This window comes from Ipomoea triloba, chromosome 7, assembly GCF_003576645.1.
Source record: "Ipomoea triloba cultivar NCNSP0323 chromosome 7, ASM357664v1".
Classification (NCBI taxonomy): Eukaryota; Viridiplantae; Streptophyta; class Magnoliopsida; order Solanales; family Convolvulaceae; genus Ipomoea; species Ipomoea triloba.
The window spans coordinates 6,651,190-6,667,182 of record NC_044922.1 but is presented as its reverse complement, the minus strand read 5'-3'; the positions used below and the strand labels follow the sequence as shown (position 1 = coordinate 6,667,182).

Sequence of the window (15,993 nt, the reverse complement as noted above, 5' to 3'; positions counted from 1 at the left end):
ATGGGATACAAGAAGATGAAACAAAGTTCTTTGTTGCTTGAAAAGAAACTTTAGGAGAGATTTGAACCGTGAAATAACTTGATAGAATGCAAAACTTGCTGCTTTCATCAGATGATACTCCCTAGAATTTATAGAGAAAATTCTAACCGTTGGGAGCAGTTTACTGGAAGTTTATGGCTGTTGGTAAACCACCTTCAACCATATTTTTGAAATTCTAACCGATTTTGGATAGGATAATCCGGTTTACGTAAGTTACGTACCCATGTATGATAAACGTGATAAAAACACATTCTAGTCTTAATATCCCCAATGCAATATACTTGTTGCAAAACAAGAGATACTAAAGCATGTGTACGTTACTTACCCTTACATATATCACATCAGCATTCGAGTCGTAGAACGCTTCACAGATTCACATCTCTCGAGAGTTGGAAGTTTGCATAAAGACTATCGAGACATTCGTCGATCGAACTGATCTCTCGATGTATCTCTCGAACATTCCTATCTCTCGAGACATCGATGTTCCGCGAACTGATCTTTCGAATAAACTAACCTTTCGAGGTATCTCTCGATTATCCAAAATCATCTCTACCAAACTAAATAATACTTATAACTCCACAACTCCAAATATTATTTAAGCTTGCATGGTAGACATCTGAACCATTAATCTCCATTACTATATAAATATCCAACAATCCTCCTCTATTTATATAGTAAAGGTTAATGCTTTACCAAGATAAATCCAAAAACTTGTGCATAAATGAAAGTGTCTTAGAGATTGAACTTCCACATAGTATAATACGCGATACATCAATTCGGATTGCAGTGGTGGACGAGCCTTGAACCACGCAGTCTCTTTGAAGAAATGTAGGTAAAATACACACAAATTTTTACAGTCACAAATCTCAAAACTTGACACTATTAACAGCCATGTGTCCGTATCCATTCATGAACATATCAAGCCAAACCCTAAGCTCTTGAAGCGGCTACACTTCATGTTCACATAGGCTAATCTTTTAAATCATGCCCTGCAGTAAGCATTTTCTCAAAGGATTAGTTAAGAGTAATCTCATCCTCTCACTCATGCAGAAAAACCAAGTACTGACTTTAGGGATACCTTTTATTTAGTACTTGCAGTCGATTAATGAAGTACTCATCAATCATTGAACTCAGGACCTAACGTAATAACTTAGGCGTGAGTTGTGCTTTCCTTCACCTCTCGACTAGAGTTGGGTTTTAAACCTATCCCTTCCGATGTTTTCAACACCATGTCCCTTGCCAAGGCTTTAGTAAACGGATCCGCTAAATTGAACCGGGACCGTACAAAGTCAAGTGCTACAACACCATTAACTAGGAGCTCCCGCACATAGCTATGTCGCATGCCTATGTGTCTTGACTTGCCATTATAAACATTGTTATATGCTTTGGCCAGTGTAGTAGCGTTGTCACAATGCACTAAAATTGGTGACATCGGTTTCGGCCAAATTGGAATTTCCATAATCAAATTCCTTAGCCACTCAGCTTCTTTACATGCAGAAGCTAATGCAATGAATTCAGATGCCATAGTTGAATCTGAAATGCAACTTTGCTTTTTAGAAGCCCAAGAAATTGCACCTCCTCCAAGCATAAACACCCATCCACTAGTTGAGGAATAATCTTCCCGATTTGAAATCCAACTAACATCAAAATATCCTTCCAGGATGGAGATATCTCTCGAATACACCAAACCATACTCAATGGTTTTATTCAGATATTTCAAGATTCTTTTCAATGCCAACCAATGTACTGCACTAGGATTACTAGTGTATCTACTCACCTTTCCTACTGCAAACGCAATATCAGGACGAGTACTAGTCATTGCATACATTAAGCATCCTATCACTTTCGAATACTCTAACTGTGAAACTGTATTACCTTCGTTTGGAATTAACTTCAACGAAGGGTCCATAGGAGTAGAAACTGGAGGACCAGTCAAGTGATAAAACCTTTTTAACACTTTCTCAATATAATGAGATTGTGTTAATCGAACACCACCCTGTACTTTAGTTATTTTTATTCCAAGAATAACTTCTGCTTCTCCCAAATCTTTCATGGAGAAACTGGAACTAAGAAACTCTTTGGTTTCCTTAACCTTTTCCAGATTAGTCCCAAAAATCAACATGTCATCTACGTATAAGAAAATAATAACCCCTTGTCCTTGGTTATCAAATTTGCTGTAGATGCATTTATCAGATTGATTTATCCTATACCCATTAGCCAGCACCACTTGATCAAACCGATCATGCCATTGCTTAGGGGCTTGCTTTAAGCCATAAAGTGACTTAATTAACTTGCAAACTTTATGCTCTTGTCCAGCAACCACGAAGCCTTCTGGTTGCTTCATATACACTTCCTCCTCTAATTCACCATTTAAGAATACAGTCTTGACATCCATTTGATGAATTACAAGATTGTGTATGGCCGAAATGGCCATTAACAATCTAATGGTAGCAATCCTTGCTACAGGTGCATAAGTGTCAAAGAAGTCTACTCCTTCTTTTTGTTTAAAGCCCTGTGCGACAAGCTTGGCTTTGAACTTCTCGATTGACCCATCGACTTTCATCTTCCTTTTGAAGATCCACTTGCACCCAATAGGTTTACAACCATTCGGAGGATCAGTTAATATCCAAGTGTTATTTCCCATGATGGAATCCATTTCATCATTAACTGCTTCTTTCCAGAAAGCAACATCATGAGAATTCATAGCCTCCTCAAATGACGAGGGATCACCTTCTATATTGAAGTAGTACAGGTTTGTGGTCTCCAAGGTACCTCTCGAACCTTCGACCAAATACATTTGGAAGTCCGGACCAAATGTTTTTGTCTTTCTGGATCTTTTACTTTTCCTAAGTTCAAGTTCCTTTGACCCTGCATGATCATGAATTTGATCAACATCTTTGGACTTACTCGAACTAGGAATTAGACCCTTGGTTCTCTCTATCGAAGTGAATCTATTTTCATCAAAGATAGCATCCCGTGACTCTATAACGGTATGTATCGAGACATAGTCATTAGGTTCTATCACATAGAACCGATATGCCTTGCTGTGTACTGCATATCCTATAAAGATAGAATCAATGCCCTTTTCCCCTAGACCTTTACGTTTAGGATCTGGCAACCTTACCACAGCCCTGCAACCCCAGACTTTCAAATGATTCAGGTTGGGTTTCTTGTTGAACCAAAGTTCATAAGGTGTTACCTACTTCTTTTGTTAGGAATTCTATTGAGAACATAACAAGCGGTCAACATGGCTTCTCCCCAGAAACCTTCACTCAATCCGGATACTGATAACATGCAATTTATCATTTCCTTGAGCACTCTATTCTTCCTTTCTGCCACACCATTTAGTTGTGGAGTATATGGTGTTGTGGTCTCATGAATGATACCCACGGATTGAAAGAACGGTGGATCATAATATTCACCACCTCTGTCAGTGCGTAATCTTTTCACCAACTGACCAGTTTGTAGTTCAACCTCCAACTTAAATATTTTAAACTTTTCCAAGGCCTCATCCTTAGAATGTAGGAGGTACACATAGCAATATCTCGAATAGTCATCTATGAAAGTGACTATATACTTTTTATTTCCCAATGAAGGGTTGCTATGAAAGTCACACAGGTCACTGTGCACCAATTCAAGCAAAGTTGAATCCCTTTTTATATTAGGAAAGGAATTCCTAGTTATTTTATTTAACATGCATGCACTGCATGGTTCCTTGTTCAACACAAAAGATGGTATTAATCCATCTTTAGCCATGTCAAATAAACGAAAATAATTTACGTGACATAAACGTGAATGCCATAAAAATGATGAACGCACTGTGTAAACGCAACCATCAACTTTACTAATATTAAGTTTTAACATATTACAACACAGAAATCCTTGGCCTACAAACGTACCGGCCTTGGACAAAATAAAACAATCTGCTTCAAATACAAGTTTAAAACCACACTTGTTCAATACAATGCCAGAAATTAAATTTTTCCTAACATCTGGGGCATGATACACATCCGTGAGAGTCAGCTTCTTTCCAGATGTGAGAAGTAACTCCACTTGTCCAATCCCTTTCACCTTCACCATGGAATCATTTCCCATGTATAGGCTTGGACCATCTTCCAGATTTTTATAAATCTTGTAAAGATTTATATCCTTACAGACATGCCTGGTAGCCCCAGTGTCAACCCACCACGAGTCATCAGTCTGCATGACATAAACTTCAGATATCATAGCAATGAAATTTTCAGTGCTATTAGAAACGAGATTAACGATTTTACCTTGTTTCCATTGGCCAGTTCCTTGGCCATGATTACCAGAAGATATGCCTTCCATCTTTTCCTTCCAAACTTCACAGTCCTTTTTGAAGTGTGGACCGTTGCACACCCAGCATTTAACCCATGCATTTCCTTTCCCTTTTTCATTCTTCTTAAACTTAGAAGATTTTGAGGTCTTTCCCGGTTTCCCTTTCCCTTTGCGGTTCCCATATGGTTTGCCTTCATCAACAAAGTTGATGGTAGAACCTGAAGCCCCGATTAACCTCCCACCGCTTTTTTTCTTACTCTCTTTCTGTCTGATCCCTTCCTCCACATACAGGTGGGAACCCAGTTGCTCCATGGTAAGTTCTTCCTTCCTTTGCATCAAGGCACGATGTACCTTATTCCATGAAGGTGGCAACTTGTCTATGATACTGGCAATGGCAATGGAGTCATCCATATTCATGCCATGGTGCCTTATCTGTCCAAGGATTCTGACAATCTCATGGAATTGTTCCATGACTGAGCGATTGTCCACCATTCTGAATTCATTGAATTCACTTACCAGGAATTTCTTGTTAGAGGCATCCTCAGATATATATTTTGCATCAAGCACATCCCACAGATCATTAGAGGATTCCTCATATTGATAAATATCAAAGAGGGTGTCAGACATACCGTTCAGAATATGGCCACGGCAGGCGAGATCATCATTCTCCCATTTGAGTCGGCGACGGGTGGCTTCAAGCGTCTCATTCTCTTGCTCCACTGGCTTCGGGGGTGCTCAACACATATGCCACATTCAGGGCCGCAAGGAAGAACTTCATCTTCTTTTGCCATCTGCGAAAGCCCACGCCTTCAAAGTGTTCCAACTTTGGAATGTTGACAGCAAAGTCAAGGAACCCAGAGTTCATCATTCCTCAGAAACTGGTATTAAAAGCTTATAGATTGTTGGTTTAAGAGAGGAATATGAGGAATAACAGAGACGAAAAAGAGATCTTCACCCCGCGTGATATCACTTTCCTATAAGCTTTTAATCTTTCCTCTCACAAAGCAACGAGGTTTCAAGATTAAATCTTATGGGATACAAGAAGATGAAACAAAGTTCTTTGTTGCTTGAAAAGAAACTTTAGGAGAGATTTGAACCGTGAAATAACTTGATAGAATGCAAAACTTGCTGCTTTCATCAGCTGCTTTCATCAGATGATACTCCCTAGAATTTATAGAGAAAATTCTAACCGTTGGGAGCAGTTTACTGGAAGTTTATGGCTGTTGGTAAACCACCTTCAACCATATTTTTGAAATTCTAACCGATTTTGGATAGGATAATCCGGTTTACGTAAGTTACGTACCCATGCATGATAAACGTGATAAAAACACATTCTAGTCTTAATATCCCCAATGCAATATACTTGTTGCAAAACAAGAGATACTAAAGCATGTGTACGTTACTTACCCTTACATATATCACATCAGCATTCGAGTCGTAGAACGCTTCACAGATTCACATCTCTCGAGAGTTGGAAGTTTGCATAAAGACTATCGAGACATCTGTCGATCGAACTGATCTCTCAATGTATCTCTCGAACATTCCTATCTCTCGAGACATCGATATTCCGCGAACTGATCTTTCGAATAAACTGACCTTTCGAGGTATCTCTCGATTATCCAAAATCATCTCTACCAAACTAAATAATACTTATAACTCCACAACTCCAAATATTATTTAAGCTTGCATGGTAGACATCTGAACCATTAATCTCCATTACTATATAAATATCCAACACACTATGCTAGTATCATCAGAACTAGAAGAAGTATGTTCTATACTTTGTCACAATAAATTGGCCTTCAATGTAACATCATTCAATAATAAGAAACTATATTCTGACGATAAGAATATCTTTATATGGAATTTTTGTTGAGAAATTTAAAAGTATAGGATCCATCCGTAATTTACAACTGTTTTTCTTTAATGATAGATTTGTTTTTGGTATTTTATCAATGACTTTGTAATCCATTACCAAGTATTTTACAGCAAACATAATAATTATCAATTTTGCTAGGTGCTTTTAATTTGTGACAATAAGACATTTTATTCATACGATTTAGTTACACAACTAGAAAGCATGCACATATATATATATATATATATATGCTTGCTTACAACATGAGTTTGCATCCTATATAGTGTGACAAAAACCATAATGATCAAACATGGGATAATGATGTCAATGTGGACACAAATTCATCAATAACTTTGTCTGAAGTCCCACCTTCACTCACTGCCTCCTTAGCCAAATGACTCCATTTCATTGCATTTTCCTTCATTTCTTTCCCTTTTCCCCCCTCCCCCAAAACCTCCCTAACACACCCCTCTATTTCTCCCCTACTCACAACCCCATCCTCACCAACCCTAACCCTCTTCCCAACCTTCCACACATCCTCGATCAATTTCGCGTTCATGGTCTGGTCGGTCCACTGCGGCATCACCACCATCGGCACCCCGAGGCTGAGCGCCTCGATAGTCGAGTTCCATCCGCCGTGAGTAAAAAAACACCCCACGGCCTTGCTAGACAGCACTTTAAGCTGAGGGCTCCAGTTCACGATCAGGGCCTTATCTGTGGGCCCCACGTCGTCGAGGAAATTCTCCGGCAGCTTTTGTAGCTCGGAGTCCCTAACCACCCATAGGAAGTAAGTGTTGGTGTTTTTGAAGCCCCATGCAAGCTCTTCCATTTGTTTTTGGTCAACGGATGCCATGCTTCCAAATGCCACGTAGATGACTGAGGCTTCGGGTTTTGTCTTTAGCCAATCAATGCTTTTTGATTGGTCCATGTGGTAGAGGTTGATGCCATATTCGCTGTCGTTTTTTACTCCGTTGTCTAAGTATAACGATGGGATTGTTGGTCCAATTGTAATTACTGGACTCATTTTCGACATTGTATCCACTACCTGCCCATATAACGACATATAACAACATCACATTACAAATTTCAGTCTTAATGAGAGCATGTCTATTAGCCTAACTTCTTGATTTAAATCGATATGTTATAAACAATAATTTATTTCATTGTAATCTTTTGCCGGATAGAGTTATTTTTTTGAGAGAACCGGATAGAGTTATAATGTGAGATTTATCTATGTACACTATCGAATATTAATTGCGAGTTTCTGTCATTATTTGAAACGTACAAAATATCAAACTATATTAGAAAAATCAAACAATACTCCAATAAAAAGTAATAGCAAATATAAAAGTAGTTCTTTTAGTCAAATTTGGAGTGGTGTTACACTGTTACTGCACAACAAAATCAAACAATACTCCAATAAGAAGTAATAACAAATATAAAAGTAGTTCTTTTAGTCAAATTTTGAGTGGTGTTACTGCACAACAATAACGACAGTCCTTGTAAATAGTTGACGTTTTCATTTAATATTTCTCCAATCTTGTACTCATTCAACCCATTGTAGTATATCTTGTTTGATTATTAAAATGTTGTACTTAAATTTTATATAATTTATCTTTTGTTGTATTTAATTTATTATTAATAAATATGGGGCAAAGTTCATATACTCCGTATTTAACAAGTATTATATAGGAAGAGTTTTTTTTTCAGTACTACTAATTAACTCTGTAGTTAATACAGCCCCACTAAACCTCAGACCCATAAGAGAGTTATTTTCTGTCATTAGACCATAAAGTTATTGACAAGAAAAGTTTTATGAAATACAAAATATTATATTGGAAAATTAAATATAATAGTGAAATTGTATACTCTAATATATATTAGTTTAAATCTACATTGTTTTCTTAATGTTAGACAATAGCTACTTTCAAGCCATTCTAACCCTATTTTCTCAAACTTGAATTGGTATATTTTAAGAATAAATTTTTCATTCACATATTATCTATTTTGACTTTCTTGCTTGTCTCTTGATTGAAATGGAAATGTATTTGGCTGCCTCCCTTGACGACGTTGCTTGAAATGATAAACTGTCTCATTAAATATCTCACCTACCAAAATCCGATTCACTTTTACATGTTCCAAACTAAAAGTGAATTCCACTAAAAAGGACTACATACTTTAAATGCTATGTTCAACCAATTTTTCAAAAAATAGTAGACAAAAAAGTACAAAACATAAACCAAATTAAATGCTCCATTTGATATGTGTCGTTCAATTAATTTAACTCACATTATTTAATTTTTATTAATGAAAATTTTATATATTTAAAAATAAATAAAAATATTACTAAACACAAAAGGTTCAATTTTAAAACATTAATAAAATATTAAAAACTCTCTCTGTCTCATTTTATCTGCCCTACCTACTATTCATTGATCAAATTTATTTAAATTTACTTCTTTGCTAGCTTATTTGTATTAGCATGTTCTTATAATTTTTATATTTGATATTTTTTTTGTATTTAATAATATTTTTAATGTTGTTTAAATTTTATATACTAATTCTAAACGTAATATAATATCATGAAAAATTAAACTCGTTCACAAAAAGTGGGACAGAGAGATAAGAAAAGATTGATTTAGGGGGTGTGTTTGATAAATACTCCGTAGTTGTTTGCTGATAGTTGTTACTTGATTGGGTTAGTGAGTTTGATTAGTTAATACTTAATAGCATTAGTTGATTGTAGAAAGATGTTTGGTAACTGATTACATGCAAAATGACTTTCTCAAAAGCTAATTAAAAAACCTGTTTTGAGTAGCTTTTTGAATTTTAGTGTCTTGGAACAATAAATTATTACAAACAAGATGTTTGGTAAATTAACAATAGCTGATTACATGCAAAATGATCTAATAAAACATTTATATTAGCTCTATAATCAAGTCAAACATCTAATAATAGCCAAATAAGTTAGGATTGATAAGTTAACTATGTTACCGTCTTAAAATAAAACAGAGAGCAGAAATGAAGACAGACCTGAGCCTCCAGCTTGTAGAATGTGTTAACGAAAACGCAATCGGCTTTATCCACATTCAAGAACTGGTGAAGCACCAACTCAAAATACGCCGGATAAGATCCATGCACGTAAATGAACGACGGCATATCGCGCAGCTCCAGCGGCGGCAGCCCGGGAATCCTCACCGGCGGCGAAGTCACCGGCAACTCCAGTTTCCCATGGTGCGCGCAGTAATAAACATAATTAACAGCGCAAGCTTGGGTGAAAAAGCAGGCGGCGAAGAGGCCGTGGCTCTTGGCCACGTCCAGAGCCCAAGGCATGAACGAGTCGTATACAACGCAATCGACCGGAGAATCGGAGTTTTTGTACTTTTCGATGAGGTCGGAAAGGGTCTTGGAGCCGGCGACTTGGAAGCGGTTGAGGTAGTCGTGGACGCTTTGGGCTTGGAGGAAACCGGCGGCGTCGCAGCCGTCAGAGATGGTGTCGATGGCGACGGCGTCGGAGACGGGTTTCATGGAGTTGGAAATGAAGGTGGTGATGGCCAGAGTGGTTTTGAGACCTTTGGAGACGAGGCGTTTGCAGAATTGAAGCATGGGATTGATGTGGCCTTGGCTTGGATAAGGAATAGCTAAAATATGTGCTCTCTTTTCTCCCTCCATTTTCTTGCTCTTTCTCTAACTAACTACTAGATACTAGATACTTTAATGTTATAAATCTCCAATTTTCTGTGCATATGTAAACCGCCATCGGGCAAAACTTATATATATAGGTGCAGAAAGAACAAAATTCTGCTCACTTGCCTGCACGGGTAGCTTAGTTGGTCATAGGAGTGAAGTTTAAGAAGAAAGATCAAGATCAAGTCTCACAAATCTCAGTACGAGAGCAACCTCTCAAAGTGAGGGACTCCTTGTACCCAGTAAGCAAAAGTTTAGCATGTGTTCAGCGATTTAAATACTCAGGTTATCCAGAGGGGCTCCTTGTACCCAGTAAGCAAAAGTTTAGTATCTGTGTTCAACGATTTACATACTCGGGTTATCATGGATAATGAACACATAATTAAATCTTGACGATTGTAGTTTGTGTACATTATGGGTGTGTTTGGTTGGGGGGTTTAGGCATAAAGTATGGGTATCAAAGTGATTGTTAGTGTTTGGTTGATAGGTTTTGTGAATGCTACTACGGGTTTGGAATACCCTATTAATGGCAAAACCCATACCCTTATTAAATAAGGGTTTCATCTTCCTTCATCATTTCTTCCCCAACTATTAATAATCATTCACATTCCACCCAACTACCAAACATGCTAAATACTTTCACCAAAACCCATTACCCTTACCAAGTATTTGATACCCATTCCGATTCCGATTCCCATGTGCGAACCAAACGCACCCTATATTTAATCTGGTAGAAATCGTAAGTACTCATCCTTCCACCTAATAGACTATTGAGGTAGTGTAATTTTTTTAATACTATTAACTTTGTTACAATGTAGTATCTATTCATGAGGTACTGTAATTTAATTTATTTCTCTACTAGTTTATCCATTTGGGTTGTGGAGATACTAAGGACGAAGAAAATCCGTTTTTATGAGCAAAAATCATGCTTTATTACGTAAAAGTGAAATATTATTTTTAATATTTTTGTAGCAATGAAAGTCAAATATTCATATTCATATAAAAATTGTGGAAAGATCCTTCACGGCTTGTTCTACATAATTTAATTATATATCATAGAAAAGAGGAAAGTAGCTTAATTGATTTGCAAGAAAGTTTGAGAAAGACTAGAGATATATATTTATTGTGTTAGTGACACATATTGTCCAAACATGAGGAAGGTACCAAGTCTTGATAGACACTGCCATAACGTTCTACCATATGTTTTTATACTCCAGGAGGAATAAAATTTAAAATCTTGTAATTATGGGTAAAGTAAAAAAATTAATGTCAGTAGCGCTAAAATTATAGTAAAAATTTACAATATCAATCAACATCAGTACCTATCATAAATAATACCATTATATATACAATACAAAATTATACTATATATATTGATTTTTTTGTTCATATTGGTGCTTTGGATTTCATTGTATTAGAATCAATTGCCTTTATTTTTTTCTTTTTCTTTTTTGTATTTTAAAAATCTTTATTCTCATTATAGGGTCATACATAACCAAACATTAATATTGGTAATCATTTCAATTCCACTAGACTACCAAACATGTAAAAAACTTTAACCAAAACACGTATCAAGTATTTGATTCTCATTCCAATTATGATTTCCATGTGCGAACCAAACGCACCTTTAATCATTTTAAATACGGTCAAAGTACCTATAAGGCCCATATACTATAGTGTTCTTCTACCTGGTCCCAGTACTATAGTCGTTAATTTAAAGTGATTTTTAGACTTTATATTTAAAATATTTTTAGATATGTTTGGTTTAAATGGAGTAAATATACGAATTCTCGGTTGTGTATAATACAATCATAAGCTTTATATATTATGATATAAATGCATCACCCAGGTTATAATAAGAATATAAATTTGAATCCTGTATTGATATCAACTTGCTTAGTTGGGTCTCAATCCTAGTTCGACAGTTGCGTATATTTATTTGCTTCATTGTCACCTTTTAATGCTAAATGTGGACGTAAGTATGTATCATTTTAATTACAATTCATTTTCATTGGATAATATTGTTATGTTTTTTAGTTTTATTTTCCCTCCATTCTAGTTTCATTATAACAATACTAAAACATTATTTTAATTTTACTATAATTTCATTTGATAATATACATTATTGCTTGAGTTCTATTTTTTGGTTTCATTTTCCACACATACTATTTTAATTATAATATTGTTGAAGTATTATTTTAATTGCACTTCAGGTCATTTAACAATATAAGTTATTGTATGTCTCTGAATTTTAGTTTCATTTTCCACGCTGACTAATTTTATTATAGCAATACTAAAGAATAATTTTAATTATACTACAATTTCATTTGAAATTAATGTGCTCTGTATTTTAGTTTCATTTTCCGCACACACTAGTTTCATTATAGTAACACTAAAGTATTATTTTAATTCTACAACAATTCATTCGACGATCATGGTCCACATAGCGATGTGTAGACAATGGTCCACTGTATAACAACTGCACCCCTCTAGGGTGGGAGAGGGGGTATGCAACTGCCCCCATTGCCCTCTCCATCGGGATCCGCCCATGCTACCAGCCCTGCAATGGTCAATAGGACAACCTGCCATAATTTTTTAATAATAAATTTAATAAAATAAAAATTACAAATTAAATAATAAAATAATCTAGATAGTTTAAACAAACAATAATACTAAATAAGATGCTCAAAATTTGCTTAGGTCAGAAGGTAATATTAAAATGTGTGTATATATATATATATATACCAATGAGTTCTCATGCAGATGCATGATATATATATACTACAATATAATGCTAAGAGATATAAAAATATATATATATATAAAAATAAAATAGTAATATCTAAAACTTTTTTAGAGTTAGGCTACTAATTAGTAAGTCATTTAGTCACTTCACTCAACCACTTACTATAGGAATTATAGTTTTTTCTTTTAATAATATGGCAGGCCCTAAAATTCAAGCTCACCCAACCCTTACTATATGTCTATGTGGTAGATTGGGCCTGCTTAGCACTTTTTGATAGCTCTTATGCATACAAATTTAGCAGGGTATATACTTAATATATTTACTAATACTCCCTCCATCCAAAATATATATATATATATATATATATATATATATATATATATATATATATATATATATATATATATATATACACATACTTACCAGACTTTAAATGACATCAAAGAGTAATAATAGTACAAGGCACGACTCTCAATAGTCAATACAACTCTGGATAGTTTGTAGAATAAACTATAGATAATGATAAAACATTCAGATATTTGTTAAGAGCATCCTTATGAGTTAGATTTTTAGTACAAGTTTTTAGATGCCACTGTGAGAGAGGGAGGAAAAAGAATAAGAAAATGAGTTTACAGAAGAAAAAAAAAAGTGCGCCAAATAGCTGTTGAATGCGCCCAGCGGCCCATGCCTTAGATTGGACGCTGCTATCTACACAGTTGCCTTGCATGCGGGAGGTGACGAATTTCTTTTATATTTTTGGGTGGGTTCCATTTTTATGTGAAAATCAGGTTCTTGGGTTGAGATCTCACCTCTTAGCATTCATTCCTTAAAAACCACATCAAGATGCATTGATGGGATGCTCTATTCCCGAACACCACTTGGAAAAGCCTGGAAGCAGTCGGTATACTATGGACCATGGTCCACAGTGCATTGTGGACCATGGGTCATGGTTGATACTGCAGTTATGTTGAAACTGCAGTTGTGTTGAAAGGATACTGCAGTTGTGTTGAAAGGGAACTGCAGTTGCACGGAACAAAGGATGTATCATCCATCTGGAACTGTAGTTGTTGTTAGGAAATATATTACGAAAATAATATTTCCAGAAAAAATAACAAGCACAAAATACGAAAGGAATTCTAGACAAGCTTGAGTCGTGTACTTACTACACTATCCTTAAAAACTTATTTGCTACCTCCCACGGTGCTAGGAGCGTTGTAGCCTACTTATTTGCTACCTCCCACGGTGCTAGGAGCGTTGTAGCCTAGGTTTCCCCTACCTCCCACGGTGCTAGGAGCGTTGTAGCCTAGGTTTCCCAGGATAAAACAAGCTTCGATTTCTAGTTTGAGCACTCAAACTTCGAAACCCAGCGTACAAGAACAAGGGCTGAACACAGTGTGCTAAGAAGAGAGTAGAAGCAGAGTTTTCGAGAGAGAAAAGTATATTTTCTGTGTGCTAAGAAGAGAGTAGAAGCAGAGTTTTCGAGAGAGAAAAGTATATTTTCTGTTGTGTAAATCTGCTGCTCCTACTATCAACTTATATAGGAGTTGCTGGAATTAATAGCATTTAACCAAGGCACTTAATCTGATCATTGACTCAGCCTTGTAACCCCTGTAACGGTAGACCACTACATGAGAATTGATTCAGATAATAAAAATTGGAATTAACCTGGTATTAATTTCGTAACAGATGAATCAAGACTTGAACGGTCACTACCCGAGGCGTGGAGTTACACCGAGGTGTTCAGATTACATGGATGGACTAGGATTCGGCCAATGATTCGGGCTACGGAAGGCCGAACCATTGCGCGAGTCGTCCGAACGACTAGAGATCACGGAGATCATGGACGAGTCATGGCCTGGCCGAGGACTAGATCACGAGTCCTTGAGGCCGAATCCTTAGAGGCTTTGTGTTGGAAAAAGTCTCGAAAAATAGGCTTTGTGTTGGAAAAAGTCTCGAAAAATTGGCATAACCCGCAGGTGCCGGCGCACACGAGTTCAAGCCTTTTCTAACTCATTTTGGATTTTGATTTGCAACCCCCCCCCCTGCGCGCGCGAGAGAGAGCCTCTATGCTATACAATTCACTAAGCCTAAGAAAGGCACTTGTATAAATAGTGGTGCAAGCCCTTTCCAAACCAATGTGGGACAAAGCCTTATTCTAAAGCTTTCCCTCAATTTTTCCAACTCAAAATGGGTCAACTTTGAGAACCAATTTCTCATTCACCCATTATCCGTTTTGTGCGTACAATATATCAATCTCTTCGTCTAACTACGAAGAACCCGAATCCACTTTGACCCGACCCAAATCGGAAGTGGACCCTACAATTATTTGTACCACAAAATAGCCACTTAAATTGCCATTTTCATGCTATTTTTCCAACAGTTGTGTTAAACGGATACTGCAGTTGTGTTGAAAAGATATTGCAGTTGTGTTGAACGGATACTGCAGTTGTGTTGAACGGATGAATGTCCTCTATTCCGTGCAACTGTAGTTTCCTTTCAACACAACTGCTGTATCTTTTCAACACAACTGCAGTATCCGTTTAACACAACTGCAGTATCAGCTATGATCATGGTCCACAATATAATTTGCGGCCTGGAAGATTGAATTATATCCATTGATTTGAAGAGACATTCTAGGAATCTAGGATCATGTACGTATGCTTTCACAGAATCACAGGTGAATTTTACACGCTATGACCAAGAAAAATGATCAAGCTTATCCGTATATATAAGAATGGTCCAATAATATAAGAGTTCTTATTGAACACAACCTTTGTGACTATTCCTTGTAAAATTATAAATCCATTTTGTTCCAATGCCAATAAGACAACACAAACAAATGTGCTTGCTTAATTAATATTTTGACGGATTAATTTCACAAAAACCATTATATAGTTATTACTCTTATCAAATGCTTATCTCAGAAACCTCAACAAGAAAAACCCGATGCATGACCACCAAACACATTGAATTCAATTCATTAAAATTAAATTACAGATTTCTCCTTCACAAAAACATACACTGAATTTATGCTAACAATGAACGACTATATTAAAATAACAATCAATACATATAAATAATTATAATTGGCAAGTGATTTTCAAACAAATCAAGCATTGGCTACTACTCAATTATACTCAAATAGCCATAGCATTAAAGTACGATAAATTAATAAATATTAACAATCCATTGGTGAAATTAAGCACAATTGGAACTCAGCTCACTATTGCAAAATGAGCCAAAACTTCAATAATCTATAGGTAGAATAAATAGGTTTAGGACCTAGACATTGCAATCTACAAAATTTCCACAAGCAATAATCAGAACACAATTTAGAACATTACCCATTAAAATCGACCACCCA

At 36.1% G+C, this 15,993-nt stretch overlaps 1 protein-coding gene across 1 annotated transcript; it reads right to left on the bottom strand.

Annotated features, from left to right (window-relative positions):
• Window positions 1-6,359: 6,359 nt before the first annotated feature.
• Window positions 6,360-9,952, bottom strand: LOC116024731 (UDP-glycosyltransferase 74F2-like). Its single transcript, XM_031265708.1, has 2 exons — window positions 9,230-9,952; window positions 6,360-7,241 (listed from the first exon to the last, which is right to left on the bottom strand). Exons 1-2 carry the CDS (start codon window positions 9,866-9,868, stop codon window positions 6,501-6,503), a joined length of 1,380 nt encoding a protein of 459 aa, XP_031121568.1. The 5' UTR covers window positions 9,869-9,952; the 3' UTR covers window positions 6,360-6,500.
• Between the last annotated feature and the right edge of the window lie 6,041 nt (window positions 9,953-15,993).

What these genes read in the sequence shown, in the direction of transcription:
- LOC116024731 (XM_031265708.1), bottom strand. Translation starts at nt 9,868, where the DNA reads ATGGAGGGAGAAAAGAGAGCACATATTTTAGCTATTCCTTATCCAAGC. An exon ending in TCTACAAGCTGGAGGCTCAG is followed by an intron (nt 7,242 to 9,229) that starts GTCTGTCTTCAT and finishes TTATATGGGCAG; the next exon opens with GTAGTGGATACAATGTCGAA.